Raw genomic sequence first — 24,607 nt, forward strand, 5'->3', positions numbered from 1 at the left:
TTTTACTACGTTTTGGTTCCACTTCAAAAATCTTCCTGCTGAGCAGTGGTCTCAAATAGCTTTTTTTTTTTTGCATTGTTTTAACCCTTTGACAAATTTAGTGAATGCAGCTTGCTGTGTAGAGGGTGGATTTGTATTTCAGTCCTCAGCTGGGCTCTGGAAGTCTGCACAGGCTGGTGAGCTCATCCAGAGCAAGCTGCAGAGATTTCCCGTGGGGCAATGGCAGAACCTCTTCCCCAGCACTGCCTTTTGGAAAAAAAACCCAGCCAATTCATCTGCTATCTTTTCTCTACCTGGCTTGATCTGCAGGGGTTGTGTAAAAGGTTTGTTGGTTTACTCCAGAAGGTATTTGGAGGTGCAGCCTGTGACCCAGCCATTGGTTTGGGGCTGTACTTCAGCTCTTGCCATGCTGAGCAGAGGGGTCTGACCTCCCAGAACCCAACATCCAAACAAATGAGGAGTTTTTACAAAGGGAAACTGAGGTGTGGGCTGGCTGGCAGACAAAGGCAGCTTTGGAAGCATTAAGATAAATCTCTGCACTCCTGGGAGGTAACTTAAATGCAGCATCAGCCTTTCTCCTGTCTTAAAACGTGACTGAAGGAGACATGGGGTGGGCCAGTCCCTAAGAGCATCTCCTCATGCTTTTCTCCTCTTGGCATGTAGAGGAAGAGCAGATCTCCCATCTCCTCCTTGCCTGAGGCACCAGAGGGGCTGACAAACCCACCATTTTCCACTCTGGGTCCATCAGTATGTTGAGATGGTTTGGAGGGTCCCCAAAGTGTCTCCATCCTTCTGGGTTGCTACTGAGAGGGTCCTGGCAGGAGGTCACATCCCTCAGGTCAGGGCTGCAGGGAACTTGTGGTGATACAGGTGACAAAAAGCTGTTGCAGGTGCATCCCACAAAGGTGATCTGATCCTCTTAGGGGAGGTGCTGTATCTGAGGAGCTGAAATTGCTTCTCTTATCCCATGTCTTATCCCCTGCATGGCTGTGGGTCTACTCTTTGCCTTCCTTAAAATCTGTTAAACTGCTTTCACTGCCTCTGCAGAGGTGGTTGGGGGTTTTTTTGGTTGTTTTTTTTTCCCAGGATATTCTGGGGATGGTGTTGGAGTTTACATAACTTCCCATGTGTTGCCCCCTTCCTGTAGGAACATGGAGATGAATTGTGAAACACAACGGGTTGCTTTCAAAGCTGATACCCTCAGCTGGGTCTTGGCCTATTTTTGGCAAGAAAAGAGGAACCCTGAGAGCCTCCTGTCCTTATTTTCTCCTTTGGACAGCTGAGTGAGCAGCATGGGACACAGCACCTGATGCTGCCCCGTTGCCCAATGCTGTGATGCTCCTCTGAGAGGAGCTGTCAGCAGGCTGGAGAGCAGGCAAGTGCTGCTGGGGAGGGTGGTGGTTTCTCCATGGAAGATCTACAGCACTTTGCATCATTCCCTGCAAACCCTTTCCCCTTTCCAAAGCCACTGCCTGGCACAGAGGTTGGAGGGTTTGGTGAAGCTGGAAGTCAGGGTTAGCTGAACCAGTTTGTTGGACCTCATCTTGCCAGGTGCTGCTTGGTCTCAGTTCTTGTGTAGATTGAAGGGGTCTGAGGGTGCTTGATATCTCTTGGAAGAAGGTCCTTTGGCTCCTGTGGGACACAGGCTCAGCAGCTGCTAAGAGATTCCTGTCTCTCATTTGCTGCAAATTCAGAAGAAGCCATTCACCCACCTTCCTGGCCCATTTCTGCTCATCATTTTGGAAATGGGTTCAGTCACAAGTGTCAGAGCCACTGGAGGTGTGATGCCTGCAGAGTTTGCAGCTTGCCTTGAAGAATGAAGCAGCATGAAATGAGGGTACCCAAACCCATCCATTTCCATTCCCACTCCAACCCACCTGGAGCCAAGCCAAGGAGCTCAGCCCCCAAACAACCTCCACTTTTGTAAGGTTGAGAAACTGCCTTTTGACCCTGCAAGCTGGGCTTGTTTGAGTGGTGGCTGGAGAAGGAAGAAGCTTTTGCACAACTACATGGGAGAGGTGGAAAGTCCTGGGGGGAAAAAAGTGTTTCAGAGATGAGCCAGGCAGGTCTGGTGGTGGTTAGGTGGAAACTCCAGCCAGGGTTTCTCAGCAGCAAAGAAGCATCAGCAGTGATGGGAAACCTGAGCTCCTCAGCATCCAAGTCCAGGAATTGACCTATTCAATATTGTGGATTTTTTTTTTTTAAAGTTACTGCAAGATCATGACTGTTTTTAGGAAGCCAAGGACTTTGCAGTTGCTCACTGCTTGCTCAGCTGCTTTCATCTGGAGTGTTTGGAGTGATTTCAGTTTTGTGAATTTAGAGTTGCCAGCATGGGATCTTTGGAGATGAATGTCTTTGGAGACTGTGGGGACTGGAGGGCTGGTTCCCAGCAAGGTGGTACTGTCCATCAAGCTGGTTTGGTGATTGTGGCATCATTAAAGGTGACCAAGCCCTGGACCAGGGCTTTAAAGGTTAAAAGGTTTAAAGACCAAACCTGTGGGTCTGTCCTGCAGTCCAGGAGTGAGACACCAAGAAGCTGTTTTCATCTGCCCACTGTGAGCTGCTCTGGGGTCTGCCTAAGACAAGACAAGTTTGGATTAAGGTGTTAGCAAGCAGAAAGCTTGACAGTGCTGCCCTTTCCCCCCTTGTCCTCCTTTGCATTTGCAAAGCTCTTCCCTCAATCAGCTCAGCTGACAAAATCACACGTATGGCAACCACTTGCCTGCTTAATTCTTCCACTCGTAGTTTTTCTTTCCTCTGGGCAGGGTTGTTTCTTAGCAGCTTCAAGTGCAAAGATTCTGATTTATGGAGTCTTTCCTGGCTTCAGTGCTGAAACTCTTCAATATTCCTGTCTTCTCTGAGCTCTCTTCCATGAACTCTCCTTCACTTGTCATCCTACTCCCATTTATCGACGCCTGCCACGCTGACAGATTTTCTGCCTGGGGTGGGACTTGGGCTGTTTCTCTCGTGTCTGCTGTCCCCAGGGACAAGAGAAGAGTGGTGAAATGCAAGGAGGAGTTGGTGCTTCCATGCTTGGTGAGAAGTGTCAGCTCTTGACGTCCTTTAAGCCTGAAATCTCTTGCTTGGAGCAAGCTGTGTCTGACAGTGCTGATCGCTTCCCACCCCCCTTACCCCCTGCCCAAATCCAAAAGGGATTTACTCCCTCTGGAGTGGTTCAGCTCACTTCAGGTAATGGGCAGCTGAAAAAGCAACACTTTGGCTTTGTCCTAGCAGAAAACATGCTGCAGAGGATTCATAATTAATAATAAGCTGCTAAACCTTGTCAGCTTTGATAGCCAGGCACGTGCTAGTCGCTGAACTCAGTGGTTTATTCTCATCCTATAACCTCCCTTTAACCTTCCTGCCAGCTGTGCCTGTTTCACTGTTAATATTTGCACTTACTGCTTAATAACTGGGGGTCTCAGGCACAGCAGGGGTTGGCTCAGGAGTTGGAAATTGGTTGAGCAGGAGGCCCATTGCCCCAGCATCACAAGGAAATTGAGGTGTGAGGAGCTGGTTGGTTGTTATGTGATGATGGAAGATGAGCTGATGGAAGATGTAGGTGGTGTTGTTTTGGTGAGTTTATTTTTCTGTTCTCTCCTCCCTGCACGTGTTGGACCACATCTGAGGATTTGGGTAAGGCAGCTCAGCTTGCTTAGCTTGGCATAAAATCACCCTCCCTGGCAGGGCACCCTGGCCCAGCTGATGTTTGGGCAGGTAGTGAGGTGAGATGTCCCACCAGAGCTGACACAGAGCCTGGCATGGGTGGCTGTGAGAAATTCTGGGATGAGGAGGTGGAGAAGAAGGGAGCAGTGGCCTGTGGGATCACCTTCTCCCAGCTCCTGCTGTGCCTGACTCTTGCCTCTTTGTAAACTGAAATGAAAATGTGGAAACCAGATGTGACCTGACGATGTTATCTTGTTTAACTATCTACATCCAGATGTTTCCAGCTTGTAGTGCTGATTTGCACTCACACTTATCCAAGATGTTCACTGCCTTCATTTCTGGGAAGACGAGTCAAAATGACCTTAACATCAGTTGTTTGATCCCTTACTTGCCTCAATCCTACATCTCTTGCATCCAGGTAGCACAAGACTGTCCATACCCAAACTGTCCACCCCATCTAAGAACCTCCTTATAGTGAAGATTCTCCATTAACTGGATGAGAGGACTAAAAAGCAAGAAGAAAACTGTTTTGAAAGTAGTTTCTATTTCAGGGCAAGTCCTTTCCAAGGGCTTTGAATCATGTCCTGTTACCAAGACAGTATGAATGGCTTTCTCTCAGGGATGTTCTTCTCTCAAGACTGCACACGCCTTCCATAAATTTCCTTGGCACGTGACTGCTGAACACTGGAGGACTGCTATGAATTTTTTTAACTGCTTTTGAAAGGCAAGCTGTTCTCTCAGCCTCTTGCAGAATCACTGGGACAGGAGATGCTGTAATCAGGCTGCAGCAGTAATTACATTTGTAATGTGAAAGACAGATCGGAGGCTAAAACTCTCCTCCTCGACTGGCTCTGTGGGGACTCAAGGTAGTAAAAAAAAAAACCAACCAAACCAAACCCAAAAAAAACCCCCCAACTGTGGCTTTTGACATTTGAAATCGGTCTGGGCAAAACATTAGGAAACAACATACTTGAGGGGACAAGATGATCTAATACAGCTGACTTTAAAGGAACACGCTCCTGTGGAAACTTGTTTCTGTGCCTCTTCCAAAGCACTGCCTGCTGCCCCCATCCCCCTGCTCCCCACCCTCTGTACCACCTCAGCTTAGTCAGCAAGTTCTAGTTACATTTTTCTTCTGCCTTGTATTTTATGCCTCTACCTGGGTTAGCTCCATTCCTCAGTAACCAGTTCCTCTCCAGAAAAAAGGCTTCCAGGATACTACCAGCAACTTATTGTCTCTTTTTGGAGGAAAACCTTTTAACTAGGTTGCCCAGATCTTGACTATTCCTATTGAGCAGCCAAGGCTTCCTGCATTGGTTCGACCTTCTTGGGATGGAGTTCCAGCCACCCACGTGCTCTGTCTGCCTTTAGCTTTGGGAGAGAACTCTGGAGAACTGATCTGTGCCATGGGATTTCACCATCACTGCTTTGTTGTTCCTCTGGCATTCCAGTTGCAACGTGTGACGATCCTCGGTGTAGCAACTGGGATTTACAATCCAAAGATCTCTACTCTTTAATTCTCTTGAATTTGGTGGACTGTAGACATGGGGTGTCCCCAGAGCTCTGAGAAGTCACCACTGAAGCTCGGGGACAGGGGCAGGGATGCTTCTGTGATGGCAGAAGAGGGAAAAATTCTCAGTGAGGTTGTTTCAGGAGGAGCAGGTTTTCTCCTCTTTATGCTTTCAGCTGGATTTCCCCAGCTGCTAAGTCTCAAAACTTCTCACAGATTTAAAACCTGAGGAGAAATCCTCTTAAAATCCAGAAATGGGATATAACCATCTTCCCCCCTCCTCCTCTTTCCCTGAGGGAGCAGGGTGGTGCTTTGTGTTCATGAAGACCTTTTGTCTTCAGGTGTGCCACTTTTCTGAACTCAGATGCATCTTTCATGGCACACTGGCTGAAATCCCTGCATTACCTTGCCTGCCCCTTCTCTTTACCTCTTTCCCATCTCATTTTCAGTTGCAGAGGTTGCTTTGTTGGGGTGTCACAGGCACTTGAAGGACTTCTCCATCTCCCGTTCTGGGCTCTGCCACTGACCTGCAGAGCATTGGAAGTGTTCTGTTAATTTTAATTTAGTTTTAATTAAAACTGTTGATTTTGTTACTCACCTTTTCCTTTTGTTAAAGCTTTAAAGACCAAGGTGCTTGTTTGTGAGAGCATCTGGATGTTTCCATTTGTTGGGACTCAACAGGATGTGTTTTCTCTGCTTCCTGTTTCCAAAAGAAGGACCAGAATCAAGACCTTGTCTAAATTTGGAACTTCTAATATCTTAACTCTAACTGATGGCCTTAGCAAGCCATGCTTAGTCACTCCACAGATGAATCTTTATAAAGTATTTGTACCACAGAAGTTCAAACAAGTGGATTGCAAAGTCACCTAAAAGGCAACAGAATAAAAACCATTGGCTGTTAGGAAGGTAAGGCTTTAAAAGTAGATAAATTACCTATCTATAGGCCATGGGGGAGTAGTGACTACAACTTTATAGCAAACTCATGCCAAACTCTTGTGTTTGCTCCTTGGGATAAGGCCTTGGTGTCTCAGGACTACACTTGGCAGGCTGAGCACTCATCCCTTACTTTGTTCATCATTTCTTCCCAAGAGAAGGACACAGACAGGAGCGTTGAGCATCCAGGTGCTGGAGGCACCTTTTGACTGGTCAGCATGTGGGAATGTTTGTATGGAAAGTGGCACTTGTGGAGATGGGAACCATCCCGACTGAAGCCAAAGCAGATGGGAGGCACAGACTGAACCAGCCTGGCTAGTTTAAACTTTATTAATTAGACACGTTATCGGTCGGAGTCATCTGTATTTTCTTCCCTTTTCTCTTTCCAAACCAGTTCTGCTGCTTCTTTGCCTGCAGAGGTACTAATGAAGAGCTGAGGTTGAGTCTTGAGGACTGGCACAACGATGCTTGTTTGTCATGGTCTCTGTATTAATGCTGGAAAAACTTGGGGGTGAAAACTCTGCAGCTGTGGCATCTGTGGGTATCATCATCGACACCAAGCTGGGGGGGAGTGTGGATCAGCTGGAAGGCAGGAGGGCTCTGCAGAGGGTCCTGGACAGACTGGAGAGTTGGGCTGATCCCAACGGGATGAGGTTTAACATTCCAAGTGCCGGGTCCTGCACTTTGGCCACAACAACCCCATGGGGAGCTCCAGGCTGGGCACAGAGTGGCAGAAAGGGACCTGGGAGTCTGGATTGCCAGGAAGCTGAAGAGGAGCCAGCAGTGTGCCCAGGTGGCCAAGAAGGCCAATGGCATCCTGGGCTGGCTCAGGAACAGCGTGGCCAGCAGGTCCAGGGAAGGGATTCTGCCCCTGTGCTCAGCCCTGGTGAGGCCACAGCTTGAGTCCTGTGTCCAGTTCTGGGCCCCTCAGCTCAGGAAGGAGCTTGAGGTGCTGGAGCAGGTCCAGAGAAGAGCAAGGAGGCTGTGAAGGGATCCAGCAGAATTGCTGTGAGGAAGGGCTGAGGGAGCTGGGGTGTTGAGGCTGGAGAAGAGGAGGCTCAGGGGAGACCTCATCACTCTCTGCAACTCCCTGAAAGGAGGTTGGAGCCAGGGGGGGGTTGGGCTCTTTTCCCAGGCAACTCTCAGCAAGACAAGAGGGCAGGGTCTCAAGTTGTGCCAGGGGAGGTTTAGGTTGGAGATGAGAAAGAATTTCTTTCTGGAGAGGGTGATCAGGCATTGGAATGGGCTGCCCAGGGAAGTAGTGGATTCTCTGTGTCTGGAGATCTTTCCAAAGAGCCTGGATGTGGCACTGAGTGCCATGGGCTGGGAACTGCAGTGGGAGTGGATCAAGGGTTGGACTTGATGATCTCTGAGGTCCCTTCCAACCCAGCCCATTCTATGATTCTATGATTTTGGGAGCTGATGTCCTGGGTGGGACATTCTCCTGCTCTGTGCTCTTTGGAACCACCTCCAGCCCATGTCTTGAGCTGTGCTGCTACCTGCTGTAAGGTGCTTGAAATCTCACAGGAATCAGAAAAGCAACTGGATAAACTCCTGGGAGGAATGTGCAGAGATCCCTGGGCAGGAGCAGTCTGTGTTGGAGACTGGGAAGTGTTCTGGGGAAAAGATGGTGCATGGGGGAAAGTTGGGTTCCCAGACCTGCTGCTGGCTGCTGTTGGAGGTATTGAATTAAAGGCATCTGAGTTGTGGTCCATCCATTGTGCTCATTTGGACTCTCTCAGGCTGTAACTAAGCACACTTATTTTTAAAAATCTGCTGAAGGGGAAAAAAAAACCCCAAAAACCTTTTGGAGGTGAAAGCCCTCAGGTGGGAGGTGGGAATAGAGGTTTTCCTGGATTGGCCCTCTGTCCCCCAGTGTGTTGCTACACCCATTGTGGCACTGCCCCTATCTACACGGGGTTGTAGAACCCCCAAGGGGTTGTAAAACCCTTCAAGTGTGCCCATGGCTTCTAAATCCCTTCAGGTGTGGGGTGCCCCTGGCTGAGGTGTGAGATGGAGGTGCCTGGTAAAGCCACCCTGTGCCCAGAGATCCATCTGCCGGGGGTGTGGGGCTGTTCCACAGCTCCTAAAGGGGAGGGTTGTGGATTTGCTTCATCCGTAATGCTTTTCCAGGGAAACTTCTCCTCTGAATGAGCTGCAGCATCAGCCCTGCACAAATGATGGGGTGGAGGGGGAGCTTGATGGCTGTTCCTGATCAGCTTGGATATTACACAGATCCCTTCCCTGCCAGCAGGACAAGCTGATGACTCTATCCAGGCTCTTCCCTGACAGCATTTATTATCCCTGAAGTCCTTTGTGGATGCACAGCCTCTTCCTGGGATGCTGGTGTCTTTGTACCAGCAAATTAATTGAATCCCTGGGCACAGGGATGTTTCCTGCATCCTTTTTTTGAAGCCCCAAAATCTACCTCGGGTGCTTTGCTGCTGCTGCAGGTCCCTGATGCTGAGTTCCCCTGAAGCCAGGGGAGGTTAAGTGGCAGATAAACCTTTGGGATTGCTTTCAGGCTTGGGGCTGGGGAGATGCAGATGCTGAGAGGGCTGCTGGAGTCATTTTAATTGCAGGTTGTTTATCATCCTTCCTGCAAACACAGCAGGAGATTGCTGCTTCTCTGGAGCCTGGAAGCCTTGCAGCACCCTGCCCATCCATCCTGGAGGGAGATGAGGAGCAAGTTCTGCCCTGCTAGGGAGCTCCCTGGGGTTTATTTCCAGCTGAGGATGAAATTTGCTCAAGGTCCTGTGCTTTCTTCTCACCTCGTGTCCAACCTGAATGATTTTTGGAGCATGGGTTTGTAGGGCTGAGGCCTGAAAGCAAGCAGCCCTGTTGCTAAGGGAGGGGATTGAAAAAAAAAAATAATAAAATCAAAGCTCAGGAATACAAATCTTCAGCTGTCCAATGTTGTAGATAACATTGAGTCACTGCTGAAAGCCTCAAAGCAAAACAGATGTTCAGTTTCTAGTGACTAAAGGTACCAGATGAGCAAAGTTTTAACTCCAGTATTTAATTTGTGGTGGGTAACTGAGACAAAGCATGAGCAAACAAGGTGCAATGCAAAAATGAGCCCTAGTTCTGTCTTAGAATTGCTTGCATGTGTTCATTGAAGCTTTTTTTTTCATTTTTTTCTCTTCCTTTTTTTATTTTTTTTTGTTTAAAAAGATCTTTCCTGCTTGCCTCATTCTCCCTGTAATTGTAACCTTTGGTTCTGGGTGGGAAGGCAATTATTTTGGAAGGCATGAGCAGTGGTAGGGGAGTGGGCTTTTGTTGCTGCTTCTGTCATCTCAGTGCTTGACAAGTCACTTCTCTTGGAGTCTCTTGTGTCTGGGAAGCTGGGGATAATTATCCTCAGCAAATGAGGACACTGGACTTAATGGTGCATCTGCTTCTCCTTGCTTTTGAATTCGTGAATGAGGAGAGAACTTTGAATATAAATGTGACTGTTGTGCATATGGCCTTTGAATGAGAGACAGTTTTGGGGAGGTTTATATTTATTTAAAAAAAAAAAGGATTAAATTAAAATAAGGTCAGAACTGTAATCCCAGGGATCTTTGGGCAGCCAACTCTGGAAGCTCCTCGAGATGTTGGAGATTAGAAAGAATTTCTTTCTGGAGAGGGTGATCAGGCATTGGAATGGGCTGCCCAGGGAAGTAGTGGATTCTCCGTGTCTGGAGATGTTTAAAAAGAGCCTGGATGTGGCACTGAGTGCCATGGGCTGGGAACTGCAGTGGGAGTGGATCAAGGGTTGGACTTGATGAGCTCTGAGGTCCCTTCCAACCCAGCCAATTCTATGATTCTGTGATTCTATGTTTCTGGTCTGGGTTCCTCCAGTGAGAAACCCGCAGCACCCTGTGGCTGTTTGAAGCACAAGTTCTGCATCCCTACTTGCTTCTCAAACCCGTGCAGGGGAGTGAATGATGTGTTGGGAGAGGATAAAAAGGAAGGAATTGTGTCCTGGTCACTCTTCTCCTCAGTGGGTTTCTCCAGTCCAATGAATATGTAATGTAAAACACATGAAAAAGAATCATGGTCAGAACTCCTCTCCTAGATAAGTCCATAAATCATTACACTGTGTACTTTCTGCTGTAGTTATTTGCATTTTTGGCTGCTTAACACCCTTAGCATCATCAGGGAAGGAGAGAAAAGACCACGGGCTGCACTCCCTGGTGTGTGGAAAGAGGATTTGAACTTCAGAACCCAAGTGGGAGCTGAAGCCAGGGCTCCATCTCATTGGCCTTGCATGATTTAGCTTTTCTTATGAGCAAGTTCTAGATGGTTCCTATTAAGAAAAAGGATTTTTGGATCACTTCTTAGGGTGCCTCCCTTTAGAGGCTCTCTCAGGAGCCTGGATGCACTTAATCTCCCACCCCACTTAGGGGAAGAGGGGCAGACACCAAACCTTCTTGGCGCCTTATTTCACTTAATTCTTGCATTTAATTGTTCTTGATTGGGCTCTTAAGAGAGTCTCTGCCAAAAATCAAGCAGCTAAAAATTAAAGTAATTATTGTGGTGATGGAAGCAATCAAAGAGGCCATCGGGTTCCCTGTCTGGGTGCTGTGGTGGAAAAGAAGGGGCTGGGTTTGAGCTGATCTCTTGGGACACACTGTGCTCTAAGAGTTAATTTGTGCCCCCAGCTTCTCTTCTATCTTTGAGTAATCCATTTGTGCTGGAAGTGAATGGGAATTTCTTGCAGTGAGGACAGGCTTCACTGCTGAGGAAAATGATGGATATTTATCATCCAGGTAGCTGATGCTCTCGGTGCCAGTTCTGTTTGTTGTTCATCAAAACTAAAGTCTTGCCTGTGTGAGGTTTTGTAGTGACCCACAAGTATTTTTCTTTCTTCCCTGTGTGTCTCAAGAAGGCTGAGTAGATAAGTGGGAGATTCTCAAGCTTTTTTGAGGCAAAACCATGAATACAAGTAGGAGATGGAGCAGCTCATCTTGGAAAACATTTCCAGCCCCTTGATGGATGAGAAAAGTGGTCAGCATGGGTTCAGCAAGGGGAAGTTCTGCTTGACCAACTTGAGAAACTTCCATGATGAAGGGACTGGCCAGGTAGATGAGGGGTTGAAAGTCCACAGGGTGGTAACAAAAAGTCTCCAGTAACTACCAGTTGACCCCAGAGGTCAATACTGGGTCGATTCCTGTTTAGCATCTTCATGAACAGTCTGGGTGAGGAGGCAGAGTGCACCCTCTGCATTTTTGCTGACAGCACCAAACTGGTGTCTGGCTGAGAAGTTTGGTTGATGCTCTGGAGGGTCGTGGTGCCATCCAGATGGATCTCCTCAAACTGGAAAACAGGATAGCAGGAAAGGACCTGGGGGTGCTGGTGGACACCAGGTTGACCATAAGCCAGCAATATGTCCTTGCTGCAGAGGAGGCCAGGGGTCTTCTGGACTGAGTTGGGTAGAACTTTGCCAGCAGGACAAGGGAGATGATCCTTCCCTCTGCTCAGCACTGGGGAGACCACACCTGGAGCACTGTATCCATACTGGGCTGCCCAGTACAAGAGAGGCAGGGACATACTGGGGAGAGTCCAGCCAAGGGCCATGGAGATGATGAAGGGACTGAAGGAAAGGCTGAGAGAGCTGGGGCTGCTCAGGCTCTTCCCAGAGACAGGAGAAGAGGGAATGGACACAAACTGAGAGCCAGGGGACATCAGAGAACACTTCTTGACTCTGAGGGTGGCTGAGAACTGGCAGAGGGGTCGTGGGGTCTCCATCCTTGGAGCTTTTCAAGAGCCAGTGCTGGGCAATCAACTCTGGGTGGCCCTGCTAGGGCAGGGCTTGGGCCAGGTGATCTCCAGAGGTGCTGCCCATCAATTCTGTGACCCTGAGACAGGGAGGCTGAGGCAAGGAGGTCCTCAGGAGAAGCAGGGATGGGCTGAGCCCTCTGTGGGGCTGTGACTGTGTGCAGGAGTGCAGCTGGTTTGGGATCATCCAGCACCATATGCTCAGTTCTTCTATGTTGGGTATAAATGGGAAATGGCTTAATCATTCTTCTCTTGCTGATTTGGATTAATTTGTATCTTTGTGCTGTGTGGTTTTTTTGGTTTTTGGGGTGTTTTTTTTTTGCTTGCTTCCTCCTTTCACCTTCCCAGATGTCTCCTCAGAGCAAACTTCCGTGACTCTTATTGTTCTGCTTGTTTTCATTCTCCTTCTTGGGTAAATGTATTTTTTTTTTTAATCTAAGTGTGGTTTCCTAGAACTCTGAGAAGTGCATTTTTGAAGCATTAGTTGCAAAAGAAAGGAGAAGGACTCTTAATTCAGGTGCATTTCTCCCTTTATCTAATTTTCTTTTTCAAAGTAACTAAAGCCACAAATAAATCATGCTAATTTCTCCTGCCATCTGTGAGTGCAGGACCAACCTGTTTCAGAGCAGCATTTTTAGTGCTTGCTTTTGTCTGCTAAGGGGGAAGATGAAAAGCCCTTTGCCTTCACAGCAGCAACCTAGCTCCCACAAATTGTAGTCTCTGCTCCCATCTACCACTAAAACCCAAAGCAAACAAAGATTCTTGCAAACCCAGGAAGTGTTTTGGGTGGAATTGCCCTTAGATCTTTGACTTTTGGTTTCACCCAAAAAACAAAAGGCAGCCAAGCAGTGCTGTGGTTCACTGGGGTGGATTTCTCACCACCTCTCACTGGGCTCTCTCCCAGTTCTCCAGCATCCTCTGCAAAGAGTCTCCTGGCCACCCTAAATCAAATCAGCCCCGTGGAGGGGAGGGAAGGGACCCGTGCTCAGGAGCTACACCCTGGGGACAGCCCTGCCCTCAGGCTCCTGCAGTTTGGCCTCCAGCCTCCATTTTCATAATCCTGCCCTCCTCCTTCCCCCTCTGCATGTGTTGGGGTTGGAGGACCCTCCAGTTTGAGCAGACAAACTGGAGAGAAGGTCTCTCCCATCATCTGCCCCAAGGGGTGGTGCTTTTGGTGGAGTCAGTTGGCCTGGGCTCTATCACAGAACCATCAAATGGTTTGGGTTGGAAAGGACCTTCAGGATCATCCAGTTCCAACCCTCCTGCTTGGGCAGGGACATCTCCCACCAGCCCAGGTTGCTCCAAGCCCCATCCAACCTGGCCTTGAACCCTTCCAGGGATGGGGCATCCTCAGTTTCCTTGGACAATTTCTGTAGAGGAGAATAAAGAATTCCTGAAGAATATCAGAAGACCTCACTGGCTCCAGGTCTTCATTTTGGGGCTCCTGTGGAGGCTGGAAAAAAAAATAAATCAAAGAACTCCAGAAAACTCTATCACAGAACCATCAAATGGTTTGGGTTGGAAAGGACCTTCAGGATCATCCAGTTCCAACCCCCCTGCATGGGCAGGGACATCTCCCACCAGCCCAGGTTGCTCCAAACCCCATCCCACCTGGCTTTGAACCCTTCCAGGGATGGGGCATCCTCAGTTTCCTTGGACAACCTGTTCCAGTGTCTTGGGCAGGGACATCTCCCACCAGCCTAGGTTGCTCCAAACCCCTCCCACCTGGCTTTGAACCCTTCCAGGGATGGGGCATCCTCAGTTTCCTTGGACAACCTGTTCCAGTGTCTCACCACCTTCAAATTAAGGAATTTCTGTAGAGGAGAATAAAGAACTTCTAAAGAATATCAGAAGACCTCACTGGTTCCAGGTCTTCATTTTGGGGCTCCTGTGGAAGCTGGAAAAAAAAATAAAGAACTCAAAGCTTGAACGTGGTCCAGAAAACTATGGAAGAAGGTCTGGAGCCCATGTGTTGAGCAAATCAATGTTGTCCTGGTGCAACCCCATGTCAGGGGTGAGGTCTCCCTGTGAAGTCCTCGTGGCTTTTTTCTGATGTGTTGATCTCTTGTTCTTGAGAGTTTACCAAACCATAATTGACTGTGATTTAGCATCAGCTCTTTAGGGCAGCTCGTCACAGCAATGTGTAATAGCTTAATAAAACCATAACTGCTTTAGCTTTAATGTATAAAAATTACCCACTTAAATTCCACATTGGAGATTGGAGGGTCTAGAATTTAACTAAAACTTGGATGGGGGCAGCAAATATTGAATAATGGACCCACAGCTATACTTGGGGGGGGGAGGGTTGTGAGATCTTCCATTTCAGACCTGAGGGAAGTGATTTATCTGCCCCAAGATTTAGGGTTTTTCTCCCCCTTGTGCTAAATGGGTCTGGCAGAAGTCAGCACTTGCCTGGGGTGATGCCTGGGAAGAAATCAGCTGCTTGGCAAGCCCAGCAAGTCATGCAATACATCAGCTGCTGAAGTATTGATCCCCTCTCTGTAATGATTTCTTTTTAAGTAAAGCATCTTTCTCACTGCAGGGTTTCTGCTCTTGCAGAGCACACTTGGGGAAGTGTGCAGGTATTTTTCCCCTGTACTCCAGTTTTTAAGTAACTGGTACTTCCCTCAACTTCTCCACATATTCTCTGCTTCCTCTGTGTGATTTTTTTTCTTTTTAGAAATGACTGCCTTGTTAAACCCTGCACTTCTGTATTGTATGGAAGTTGAAGGCTGACAAGTTGCTGCATAGTCCTGCCCTTCTGGGAGCAAAAACATGGAGATGGAAGGAGGGAAACCAATGTCCCTATACCTCCCTTCCCCTTATCTCACCCCCCTTTCCCTATAGCTGACCTCTTTTTTTGTGTGTGTGTCTGAGTATAGATCAGCTTTGTACATCTCTTCCCATCCCACAGGAGCCCAGGGAAGTGGCAGACAGATGTGCAAAGGATTGTTACATGGGATCAGGCTTTGAAATGGGCTGTAAATAAAGGCCTTGGTGTTTATGGGGCCACGGAACATTTATTTTAGCCTCTGTGTGTTGGGAGCACTGTAAATAACAGCTGTGATTCGAGTGAAGAGCGTGGTCAGTGGTGGGTGATGGTTGTAAATGCAGGAGCAGGTTGTGTAATTTTGAGAGCCTGGTTGGGGGAAGCACCTGCCCTGAGATGCCTTGGAGAGAAGGGAAAGATGAGCTGGCAGAACAGAGCTCCTCTTCATCACCAGGAAATGCTGAAATCTTAGCAAGTGGGAGAATTTAAACAACAACGAAGAAGAAAAAAAGAAAAAAAAGAAAAAAGATTTGGACTTGAGTTAGGAGTTAATTCATCCCTGCCCTTCCTAACAAAAATACTTCCTGGCCTTGGATCAGAATGGATCTGGAATTAATTAGGTTGAAGGAGGGTTCATGCATCTCCCCCAAAATAACCCCTTGGCCACCCCCTTGCCACTCTGGAGGAGGCCCTGGCTTTCCCTTATTGATGTTTCCATCCTCAGAACTTTTCCTTCCTTTTCATCCCTTCCCCAAGCTTTAAGAAGGGAGAGGGGAAGCATTGCTGCAGGGCTGAGCCTTGGCTCAGGGGGGTCTTTGCTGCAGCACCTGGTGGGGTGATAAGATTTCTGGGAGGAGGAATATGAAGGGATTATTCTGTAGTGCTGGGAGGGCCAGAGCCTGGTGATTGATCCCACAGGCAATCCCTCTGAAGTCAATGAGATTGGAAAGCGTGTAAATCAGGATGGAATTTGGCATTTTCCTAGAAAAGAGGCAGCTCTTTGGTTTCCTTGCATATAAATGATTTCTGCTCAGGCTCCAGAGATCCTTCTAATCACACCGTTGCTCCTTGCAATCCCAAAGTTGGAGGGAGGTTGGAGCAAGGAGGGAAAAAATCCTCTTCTCCTTAGAAAACTGGGATAGGAGCAGAGGGAATGGATGGAAGCTGCACCAGGGGAGGTTTAGGCTGGATGTTAGGAGATATTTTTTCACTGAGAGGGTTGTCAAGCATTGGAATGGACTGCCCAAGAGTCACCATCCCTGGAGGAATTTAAAATGGACCTGGTCCTTAAGGACATGGGTTTGGAGTTGGTCAAAGGTTGGACTGGATGATCTTGGAGGTCTCTTCCAACCTAAACACTCTGTGATTCTTTGGCTGCTTTCCAAATGGTCTTAAGTCTTCTTCTCAACCATCTCCAAGCTCTGCTTGTAATACTTTGAATTTACAGGGGGGCTGCAGTAGCAGGTGGGACAATCTCAGGTCTGAGGGACAGTCCCCATCACCCACAACAAAATCAAAGCAGTTGGGGCAAGAAGAAAGCTGTTTGCTTAAAATAATGCCTCCCTCCTTTTGGCACAAGCCATTAACTGGGTGTTTCTCTCTTACAGGGTGCATTGAGAATAATCATCAGCCTTACTAAGGATTGATTGTGTCCTGGTTTGATATTCATCTGAAGAGCTCTGACCATCACGTTGGGGAGGTGAAAAGTTGGATGAACGTCCCTCTGAAGGTACAGTTGAAACATAAATGAGATGGTTTGGGTTTGAATCCAGTGCTGCTGTAACCCATCCAGGAGAGGAGCAGATTTGGAAAGTGCTGGGCATGCATTTTGCTCAGGGATCCACATCTGTCAGTCTTCCAACATCTGTGGGGAAACCTTTGCTCTGTTGTTCCCATTGCTGGAGGGTTGCTTTTCTTTTGATGCAAATTTTAAGGAATCCAGTATTTGCTCTTGTTTTATTTTAAAGAGTCTTTCATTCTTAAAAAGAGTTTGGTCATAAATATTTGCACTGTTCTGAAGAGGGCTTTTCTTAAGTCTTTTGTTTTTTTTCCCTTGGTTGTACAAACCAGGGTCAGCTTGAAATACACTGACCTCTGCAATCACCTCAGCACAGATGGGCTCATAATTCTGGCATGAGTGATTTATGAAGGAGAAGGAAATAAAAACTCAGAGTCTGTTTGAGGAAGGGAAGGTCATGGAGTAAGAAAAAAGGTTATGGAGTAAGAGGGAATGGATTAAAAACCAACAGCCATTGGGCAGCTGTTCTGCTTGAAGTTCTTCCTATAGTCTGATTTGAGGAAAAGATTGAGGAATGCTTTTTAAGAAAATAAAAATCTTACTTTTAAGATTTCTTGCTTGGTGTTTCAGAGGACTCAGTTCAGCCAAAATGGATTTGATGCAAGAGAGTAGCAAATTGAGACTTGCATGTGAAACCTGCTGGGTTTTTTAAACAAGGTCCTTTTGTAGAGCATTTCTTGTTGCTGTGGTTTCACAGATTCACCCTGTCTGGAGATGAAATTTGTATATCTGGTTTGGTATTTCCTTCCAACATGCAGAGAGGGCCCTGCTGACACCACGTGCTTCCCAAACTTGACCAGTTTATGGTTTCAGATGAAGAGTATTTGAACTCTGCAAACCTGGGGTGACACCTGTGTGCCAGACTGAAGCCAATCATAACTTTTATGGGTGATTAACTGCTTCTCTTTGAATTTACATCATACTTAGCACTGAGCCTGAGGTCAGGCAGTGTGTGTATGTGGAAGTACTTAACTCCATTTCACCTTGTCTTTTGCTGCATGCATTTTATGGGACTTGTTCTGCTGTTTTAGACAAGCAAGATGCAGAGATGGATGTTGGCTTGCTGCAAGTGTCCATCGTTCTCTGAGTCTCTTGGCTCTTGTGGGCTACCAGAAAGTCATTTTGGGCTGAGTGGTTTTTCTTTTGGGGTCATAAAACAGCAGATGTCAGCTGGAAGGTTTTGAGCAGCCTTTTCTGCTTTTGTGGCTTGCCTTTTAAAGTGTTTCATCACCTATTGATTGATGCTACAGGTCCAAAGCATTCAGATTTGGATTAGGTAGGAGAAAACTAACGGGTGGAATCTATACAAAGCTGTCCACTCAGATGGATTGCTGGATTTCTGGGCTTTGTTTTCACTGGTCACATTCACTTGTCACAAGTTACTGACCTCTGTCAGCCTTTTCAGCACATTTATTCTGGCTCAGACTTAGCCCAGGGTATAATGCTGGCAGATCAGGGAGTATTTGCAGAATGAAGGTAAAGAAGGCTTCAAAGTTTAGATCTGAAACTTCCAATTGCTTCCCAAAAGGTTCTGGATGTGTCACTGGGATCTTTGTGATGCTCCCAAGTCTGAGGAGAGGTCTGAAATGGGAACTGATTGAGCTGAAAACTGGAAAATGGGAGGCAGAAGGAGACCCACTGTCACCTCTCCCAGAGAGCACGAGTGGGAATTACAGAACCATGGAATATTTGGGTTGGAAGGGACCCTTAAAGTCCTCTAGTCCAACCCCCCTTTCAATCAGCAGGGTAATCTTCAACTTGATCAGGTTGCTCAGACCTGGAATCCAACCCATAGCCAGAGATGACTGCAGGGCCTCATTTTTCCTCATTCCTCCCTCACCTCCCAGGGTTTCAGTGTCAGCCCCAGATTACCCTCCTGGACAGGCTACAGCCACAGCTGGCTTAGGTTTTCCCACCACCATCATTATTTTCATGATCCCAACAGGAAGGGCAGGGAGAAAGTGTCCCCTGGTGATGAGGACAAGGGCAGGAGCATCTTCTCTCTGAGCCTTGGTCCCCCCAGCCTCTCCTTGGGCTGTCTTCAGCACTTGGGTTTAGAGCAATAGAGGGCATTTTTGGAGTGTGAAGGATGTGACAGAGGATTTCTAGGAAATTCAGGCTTCAAAACCTGCTGGGAAGCTGCCACCATGCAGTGGCCCCACTCCCAGCAGTGGGTCAGAAGCTGTGGGTTTGGGATTGCTGCCAGGAGAGGGTTCTTCTGAAGTCTTTGTCATGCAGGCAGGAACAGCAGGACAGGAGGTGTGGAGTTGAACTCCAGATGATAAAACCACTGGGGTTTTGGCAGGGCTGGGTGTTTGGATGCCTTCTTCTTGGCCTTTCTCAGTTGGGTGTATAGGTGAACCCTTGCCTGGCCTGGCTCAAAAACTTCTATCTGACTTTGTAGCAAACTGAATTTTCCACTGAGTAGGAAAAGTCTCTTTGGGACTGGAAGGACTCTAGGGGTTTTTGCATGGAATTCTCCAACCCTTTGGCTACACCCAGTCTATTTTTCTGAATCAAACATGCAGGGTCATTCATTTCTCATCCACATTTACCCTCCCTGGTGTGTAGTCTTGCTGCTTGCATTACCTCTTGGCCATAAGAAGGGTGGTAATGCAGGTTACCTGCCTGCCTGTGACTTATTGCAACCCTTGATTGACTGGAAACTCATTTTTTTTTCTGGTAAATCTCATTTTGGGCAATAGGAGAGAGGAGAGAATAGATGTGTAAACTCTGACTAGAGCCAGCACTGATTTCTTTACCAGGAATCCACAAGCACTGCTGTAACACTGAGCATAATTATTTGCCTTTAATTTGCCCCAAAATACTCTCAGTCCCCTGTCAGGCAGAGACTTTTGAGGCTCACAACATCCAGCAAGACACAGTGGGAGAAGAGAGAACTCACTGGAGTTCTGGAAGGTGAGTGATGTGCTCACATCACCTGATGTCACAGCAGCAATTTTTGGAGGTTTGGTTTCTGCTGCTGGGAGGAAACTTCAGAAGAACAGCTGGAAAATGAGCCTGCAGTGTCAGGTTGTCTCTAGCCTGGCTCAGACTTTCCTGGCTCTTTTTTTTCTGTCTAGGTTTCTCTGAATCCTGTCCTTCTGTTTTTCAGGAAACTTTAAAACTTATGTGGAGAAGGGAGGAAAATCTCTTCCTTACTGCAAGGGCCTCTCAACATCTTTTTATTATTATTATTATTATTATTATTATTATTATTATTTATTTTTATTTTTATTTAATTTTTTTGCCTTTAAAAGCAATTTGTTTTAAAAGCAATTTGTGGGAATGGAGAACAGAACCTACCAGAACCAAACTGAGCTTGAATGCTGCCTTGGTTTGAGCTCATCCATACCAGCAAGGTGCAGTGGGTGCAGAAATTTTTATCAGCAACTAGACAGGATAAGAAGGAGAATTTCCCAAAAGGTTAAAGCTTCCTCTCCAAGTTTTGTTTTCTGAGGAGGCCCTGAGAAAAGCAGATCCACTGGGAGGTTGGGATCTCCAGACAAGTAGGTGCATGCACCAGTGTGTATACCCAGATGTGCATCCAGGGAGTGCTCTCCCAAATAGCCCAGAACCTGAGAAAATGGAGATAAAATCAAGAGACAATTGAAGTTAATTATGCTTTCAAGGCAGCTGGAGGTTGGTTCAAATCTTGTGGGATTCCTGAACCCTCCCAGTGCAATTTCAGGCTCAGTGTGGGGAGGAAGGTTTGGTTTCTGTGGTCATTGGTGCCTCAGCTGTTTCTGTCACCTCTTGCTCGTGTCAGGTGGTGACAGCTTTTGGGCAAGGGATGACACAGGTGTCACCACCAAAGCACAGTTATCCTTTCATTGCAAATCCTTACTTAATGTCACTTGGCTGCCTGCTACAGGTCTCATTTCATGGTGAGGGAAGCCTACCCTTGCTTCACAACAGTTTTGGAATCAGTATAAACTTTAGCTTTAGATTCAAATCAAATAACCAACACACATCACATGTTACTCACCTTGGGTTTTCTTCTTCCACCCAAGTTTTTTCCCCTTTCTTTTCGCCCTCACCATAACCTGGCCTTCAGTTTGCTTAGGGCAGTGGTGTGGTTGGTAGCCTGGCTCTGAACTTTAGGAATGTTTTTGAGTAACCTTCAGGAAAAGCCACAAACCAAGAAGTTTTGGTTATCTCTTTGGTTTCCAGAGTTATTGGGATGTCACCAAATCCTTGTAAATTCCAGACATTGGACTCTTAGAGCTTTACAGGTGAACTGGTGTGGAGTCACTGGATTAGAAATCCATCATTTGGGTTGAATATTTTGTTTCCTATGGGAGCTGGAGAACAAAAGCCTCACTTTAACTCCAGAACAACCAAAGTCCTTAGGGATCTGACAATAGGAGATCACAAACCACACAAAACTCTATGGGATGGTATTTCTCTCCATGCCTCTCTGCCCCTCTGGGAATTCAGGCTCAGAAGAGCTCCCCATAACTTCAGAATTTTGCCTGCTCTAACCTCCAGGTCTGCAAACATGTTGTAACAAAGTCCCATCCAATGGATTACTCCAGGAAATTGCACTGCATATTTTTTGCTGTGTTCCTGGGAGTGTTTGTTCAGAACTGTACTTCAGCAGTAAGAAGCACGTGGTATAATGAACAAGATAACCCATTTTTTATTCCCTTAAGATGGAAGATCTTTCTTCAAAGCAGCGTGAAGGAAACAAGGCAGTGCCTCGTAGAGGGTATTAAGGAAATAATAATAATAATGATAATAATAATAATAAAAAAAAGTCTTTGGAGTGATCTTTCCCTCTGGCATCTTCACTTGGGCTCTGCAATCAGTAATTCAAAGGAGGTTTTGTGGAGAGGAGAGGCAAGATGCAGGAGTTGATATGACTTCCCCAAGGGTGAGAACTTCTTAAGCTGGGACCTGAACATTAATCTCTTTAATTCCAGCTGAACACTTCACTGTGAGATCATTATTCTGGTTGATTAATCTGCATGATGTCTCTAAAGCCATAATGCTGCATATGCACTGAAGGATCCTACTGCAGCTCCTTGCTTGAGGATCTGGGAGCCATTTGCTGTCTCTGACATCTTTTTCCTTGAACTTTCAATACCAAGAAGCATTCCCAAGCCTTGGGATCTGAGATGATCAGCAGTGTGCCCAGGTAGCCAAGAAGGCCAATGGCATCCTGGGCTGGCTCAGGAACAGCGTGGCCAGCAGGTCCAGGGAAGGGATTCTGCCCCTGTGCTCAGCCCTGGGGAGGCCACAGCTTGAGTCCTGTGTCCAGTTCTGGGCCCCTCAGCTCAGGAAGGAGCTTGAGGTGCTGGAGCAGGTCCAGAGAAGAGCAAGGAGGCTGTGAAGGGATCCAGCAGAATTGCTGTGAGGAAGGGCTGAGGGAGCTGGGGGTGTTGAGGCTGGAGAAGAGGAGGCTCAGGGGAGACCTCATCACTCTCTGCAACTCCCTGAAAGGAGGTTGGAGCCAGGGGGGGGTTGGGCTCTTTTCCCAGGCAACTCTCAGCAAGACAAGAGGGCAGGGTCTCAAGTTGTGCCAGGGGAGGTTTAGGTTGGAGATGAGAAAGAATTTCTTTCTGGAGAGGGTGATCAGGCATTGGAATGGGCTGCCCAGGGAAGTAGTGGATTCTCCGTGTCTGGAGATCTTTCCAAAGAGCCTGGATGTGGCACTGAGTGCCATGGGCTGGGAACTGCAGTGGGAGTGGATCAAGGGTTGGACTTGATGATCTCTGAGGTCCCTTCCAACCCAGCCCATTCTAGGATTCTATGATTGCTGTTGTTCATGGGGAAACATGGCTTTCAACAAAAGGGACAAAGGGCACAAATGTAGGGAAAATGCTAATATTTGGTAGGTACAAATCCAGCTGTAGCAATGACAAGGTCATTCATAGTTTTCATGGAACAATGAGTAAAGTTTGGTGTTCTTCCTAAAAAGAGGAGAGCATTACATTTTATGTAATCTGCATTTATCCAGTCTGCATCCTTCCAGCCCATGATGGGAGCCTAAAGGAAAGGTGGGGAGGTGCTTTTCACCCAAGAGGATAGGGGCAGGACAAGGGGGAATGGTTTTAAACTGAAAGAGGGGAGATTTGGGTTAGATCTTAGGAAAAAATTCTTCACCATGAGATTAGGAAGACACTGGAATAGATTGTCCAGGGAGGTTGTTGATGCCCCAGCCCTGGAAGTGTTCCAGGCCAGGTTGGATGAAGCCTTTTACAAGGAGGAGGAGGTGTCCCTGCCCATGCAGGGGGGTTGAATCTTGATGATCTTTAAGCTCCCTTCCAACCCAACCCATACTAAGATTCTATGATCCATCAGCCCCTCTATCCCAAGCAGCCTTTTCAACCACTGAGCAACTTCAGCCACGTTTGGGAGGCTTCAAAGCCTTTAAATCTTGCCAGTTCTGTGAAAATTAAGTAGTGGGGAGATTGAGTGGAGAGGTCATAAGACTTCCTGGGCTTGCTGGGAAGCCTGCAGTGGGAGTTTGGTTCTTAGGTAAATCCATATTTGATTTGTAGGACGATTCCAACACCCCAGTTGAGGTCATGGTGTTACCAGAGGTGTGTTAGTGGACAGACATTTCACCTCTCTGCCCCATCAGCTTCAGGGATGCTTCACCTCTGCCTCTTTCAGGCATGAGCAGGTTTACCAGCAGCACCTCATGCATCTAAAACCCTGGATAAATGCCATCAGCACCCCATGCCTGGAGAGTATCCTTGGAGTATCTGATGCACCACGTTGCAAACTGTGAAACTGGAAGATTCCAAAGCCCACTTCAGTTCTTCAGCACTGTAAGCAGCAGAACTAATGTAGCTCAGCATGGTAATGAGGGAGGGATTTATTGTTAAGTGCTGAGTTGTTAGGGGATGGCTGATGTTCAGCTTCCTCCTGGAAACCTTCCTGGGAGGTTGGGTGTCTTCTTGGGATGAGGCTTGAAGGGTTTATGGCAAGCAAGCACCTGAAGCACAACTGGCAGTGGCAGGAGAAGAAGCCCAACTTGATGACATGCAGGGAAAAAGCTTAGAAAATGAAATCCTCTCTATAATTTATAAAAGGAAGGAAGGAGGAGGGGTTGATGGGGAACTGGTTGTTCTTCCTGGGGAGAAACTGAAGATGAAATGGAGAAGAAACCCAAGCCAAGGAGTTACCACGGGGAGAAAAGGGAGATGTGAACATCTTAGAGAAACTCTTGGGGGCATCCAAAAATGATGATGCCTTCATTTGGAGAAACCTTTTTTCTAGCTCTCCCTAATTGGGTCACTGTCATCTGTTAATTTTGATAGGGAAATATAAATATGAATGGAATTGTCACTATTAACCTTCTCTGCTCTTGGTAGAAAAGCATTTAGAGGTGGAAGCTGCTGTTGATGTTACCTGGAAGTCCTGGGGAAGGCTTCACTGAGATGAGAGACCTCTTTATAAAGACAGGACTTCAAAAACCAGCAAGTTTGTCAGACATTACATTATTAAGGGTTTACTGGAAGGGTGAAATTTATAATCTGAGCAGTTGAAATTTACAGTCTAGAAAGGAAGAGGGGAATACTTAGGAGAATTTTGTTTGCAAGGATGGCTTCCCCCCCACCAGGAGGGGAAAGTCCCATGGACAGAGCATTCATCCAAGAGGGTGTGGTGGTTTCTGCAAATTTGAGTAATATCACACGAGCCCCTGGAGCCTGGCCAGGTCTGAAATGGCAAACCACTGGATTATGTGTGATGAAACAGCTGAGTTCCTTAAAACCCAAATAGTCTGTTGGGTATCTGTGCTCTCCACTTGGATAAAGGGCCTCCAAAAGCCAAGGTGGTTTTGGTTGAGGTGCCCTTAGCTGTGAAACGTGCAGCAGAACTCCCAAACACCACAAATTCTGCTCTAATTACTTGCCATCTCCACATCTACCTCGTGTATCCCCGGGATGATCTTGATTTGTTTCTACCAAGAACATGAAATTCCTGCTGAACCACACGGTGCAGCATCACTTGGAGACAGTGGTGATTGAGAACTCTTAAGAGCCTGCTGGGAAATTACAGCAAACAAGGGCTGTTGGCAACCAACTTCCAAATCTAAAGCCTCCATGGGCACAAAACACTACAATTAGAGCAGTTTTCCCAGGTCAGGAAACAAATGCTGTGACTGCTGTATTCCTGTGTGTGATATTTATGACACACAATGTTATCTTTGCAA

The 24,607-nt window shown here is 47.1% G+C and overlaps 1 protein-coding gene across 1 annotated transcript in view; it reads left to right on the forward strand.

The window, feature by feature from the left end:
* PTPRA (protein tyrosine phosphatase receptor type A) overlaps positions 1 to 24,607 on the forward strand; it is a 121,234-nt gene that overhangs the window by 8,252 nt on the left and 88,375 nt on the right. The window contains 1 exon segment of the mRNA XM_030450668.1: positions 16,250 to 16,371. Within this exon segment, the coding sequence (XP_030306528.1) occupies positions 16,354 to 16,371 (18 nt within the window). The 5' untranslated portion in view covers positions 16,250 to 16,353.

The sequence above is a fragment of the Calypte anna genome, chromosome 4B (genome assembly GCF_003957555.1).
Source record: "Calypte anna isolate BGI_N300 chromosome 4B, bCalAnn1_v1.p, whole genome shotgun sequence".
In the NCBI taxonomy this organism is placed as follows: domain Eukaryota; kingdom Metazoa; phylum Chordata; class Aves; order Apodiformes; family Trochilidae; genus Calypte; species Calypte anna.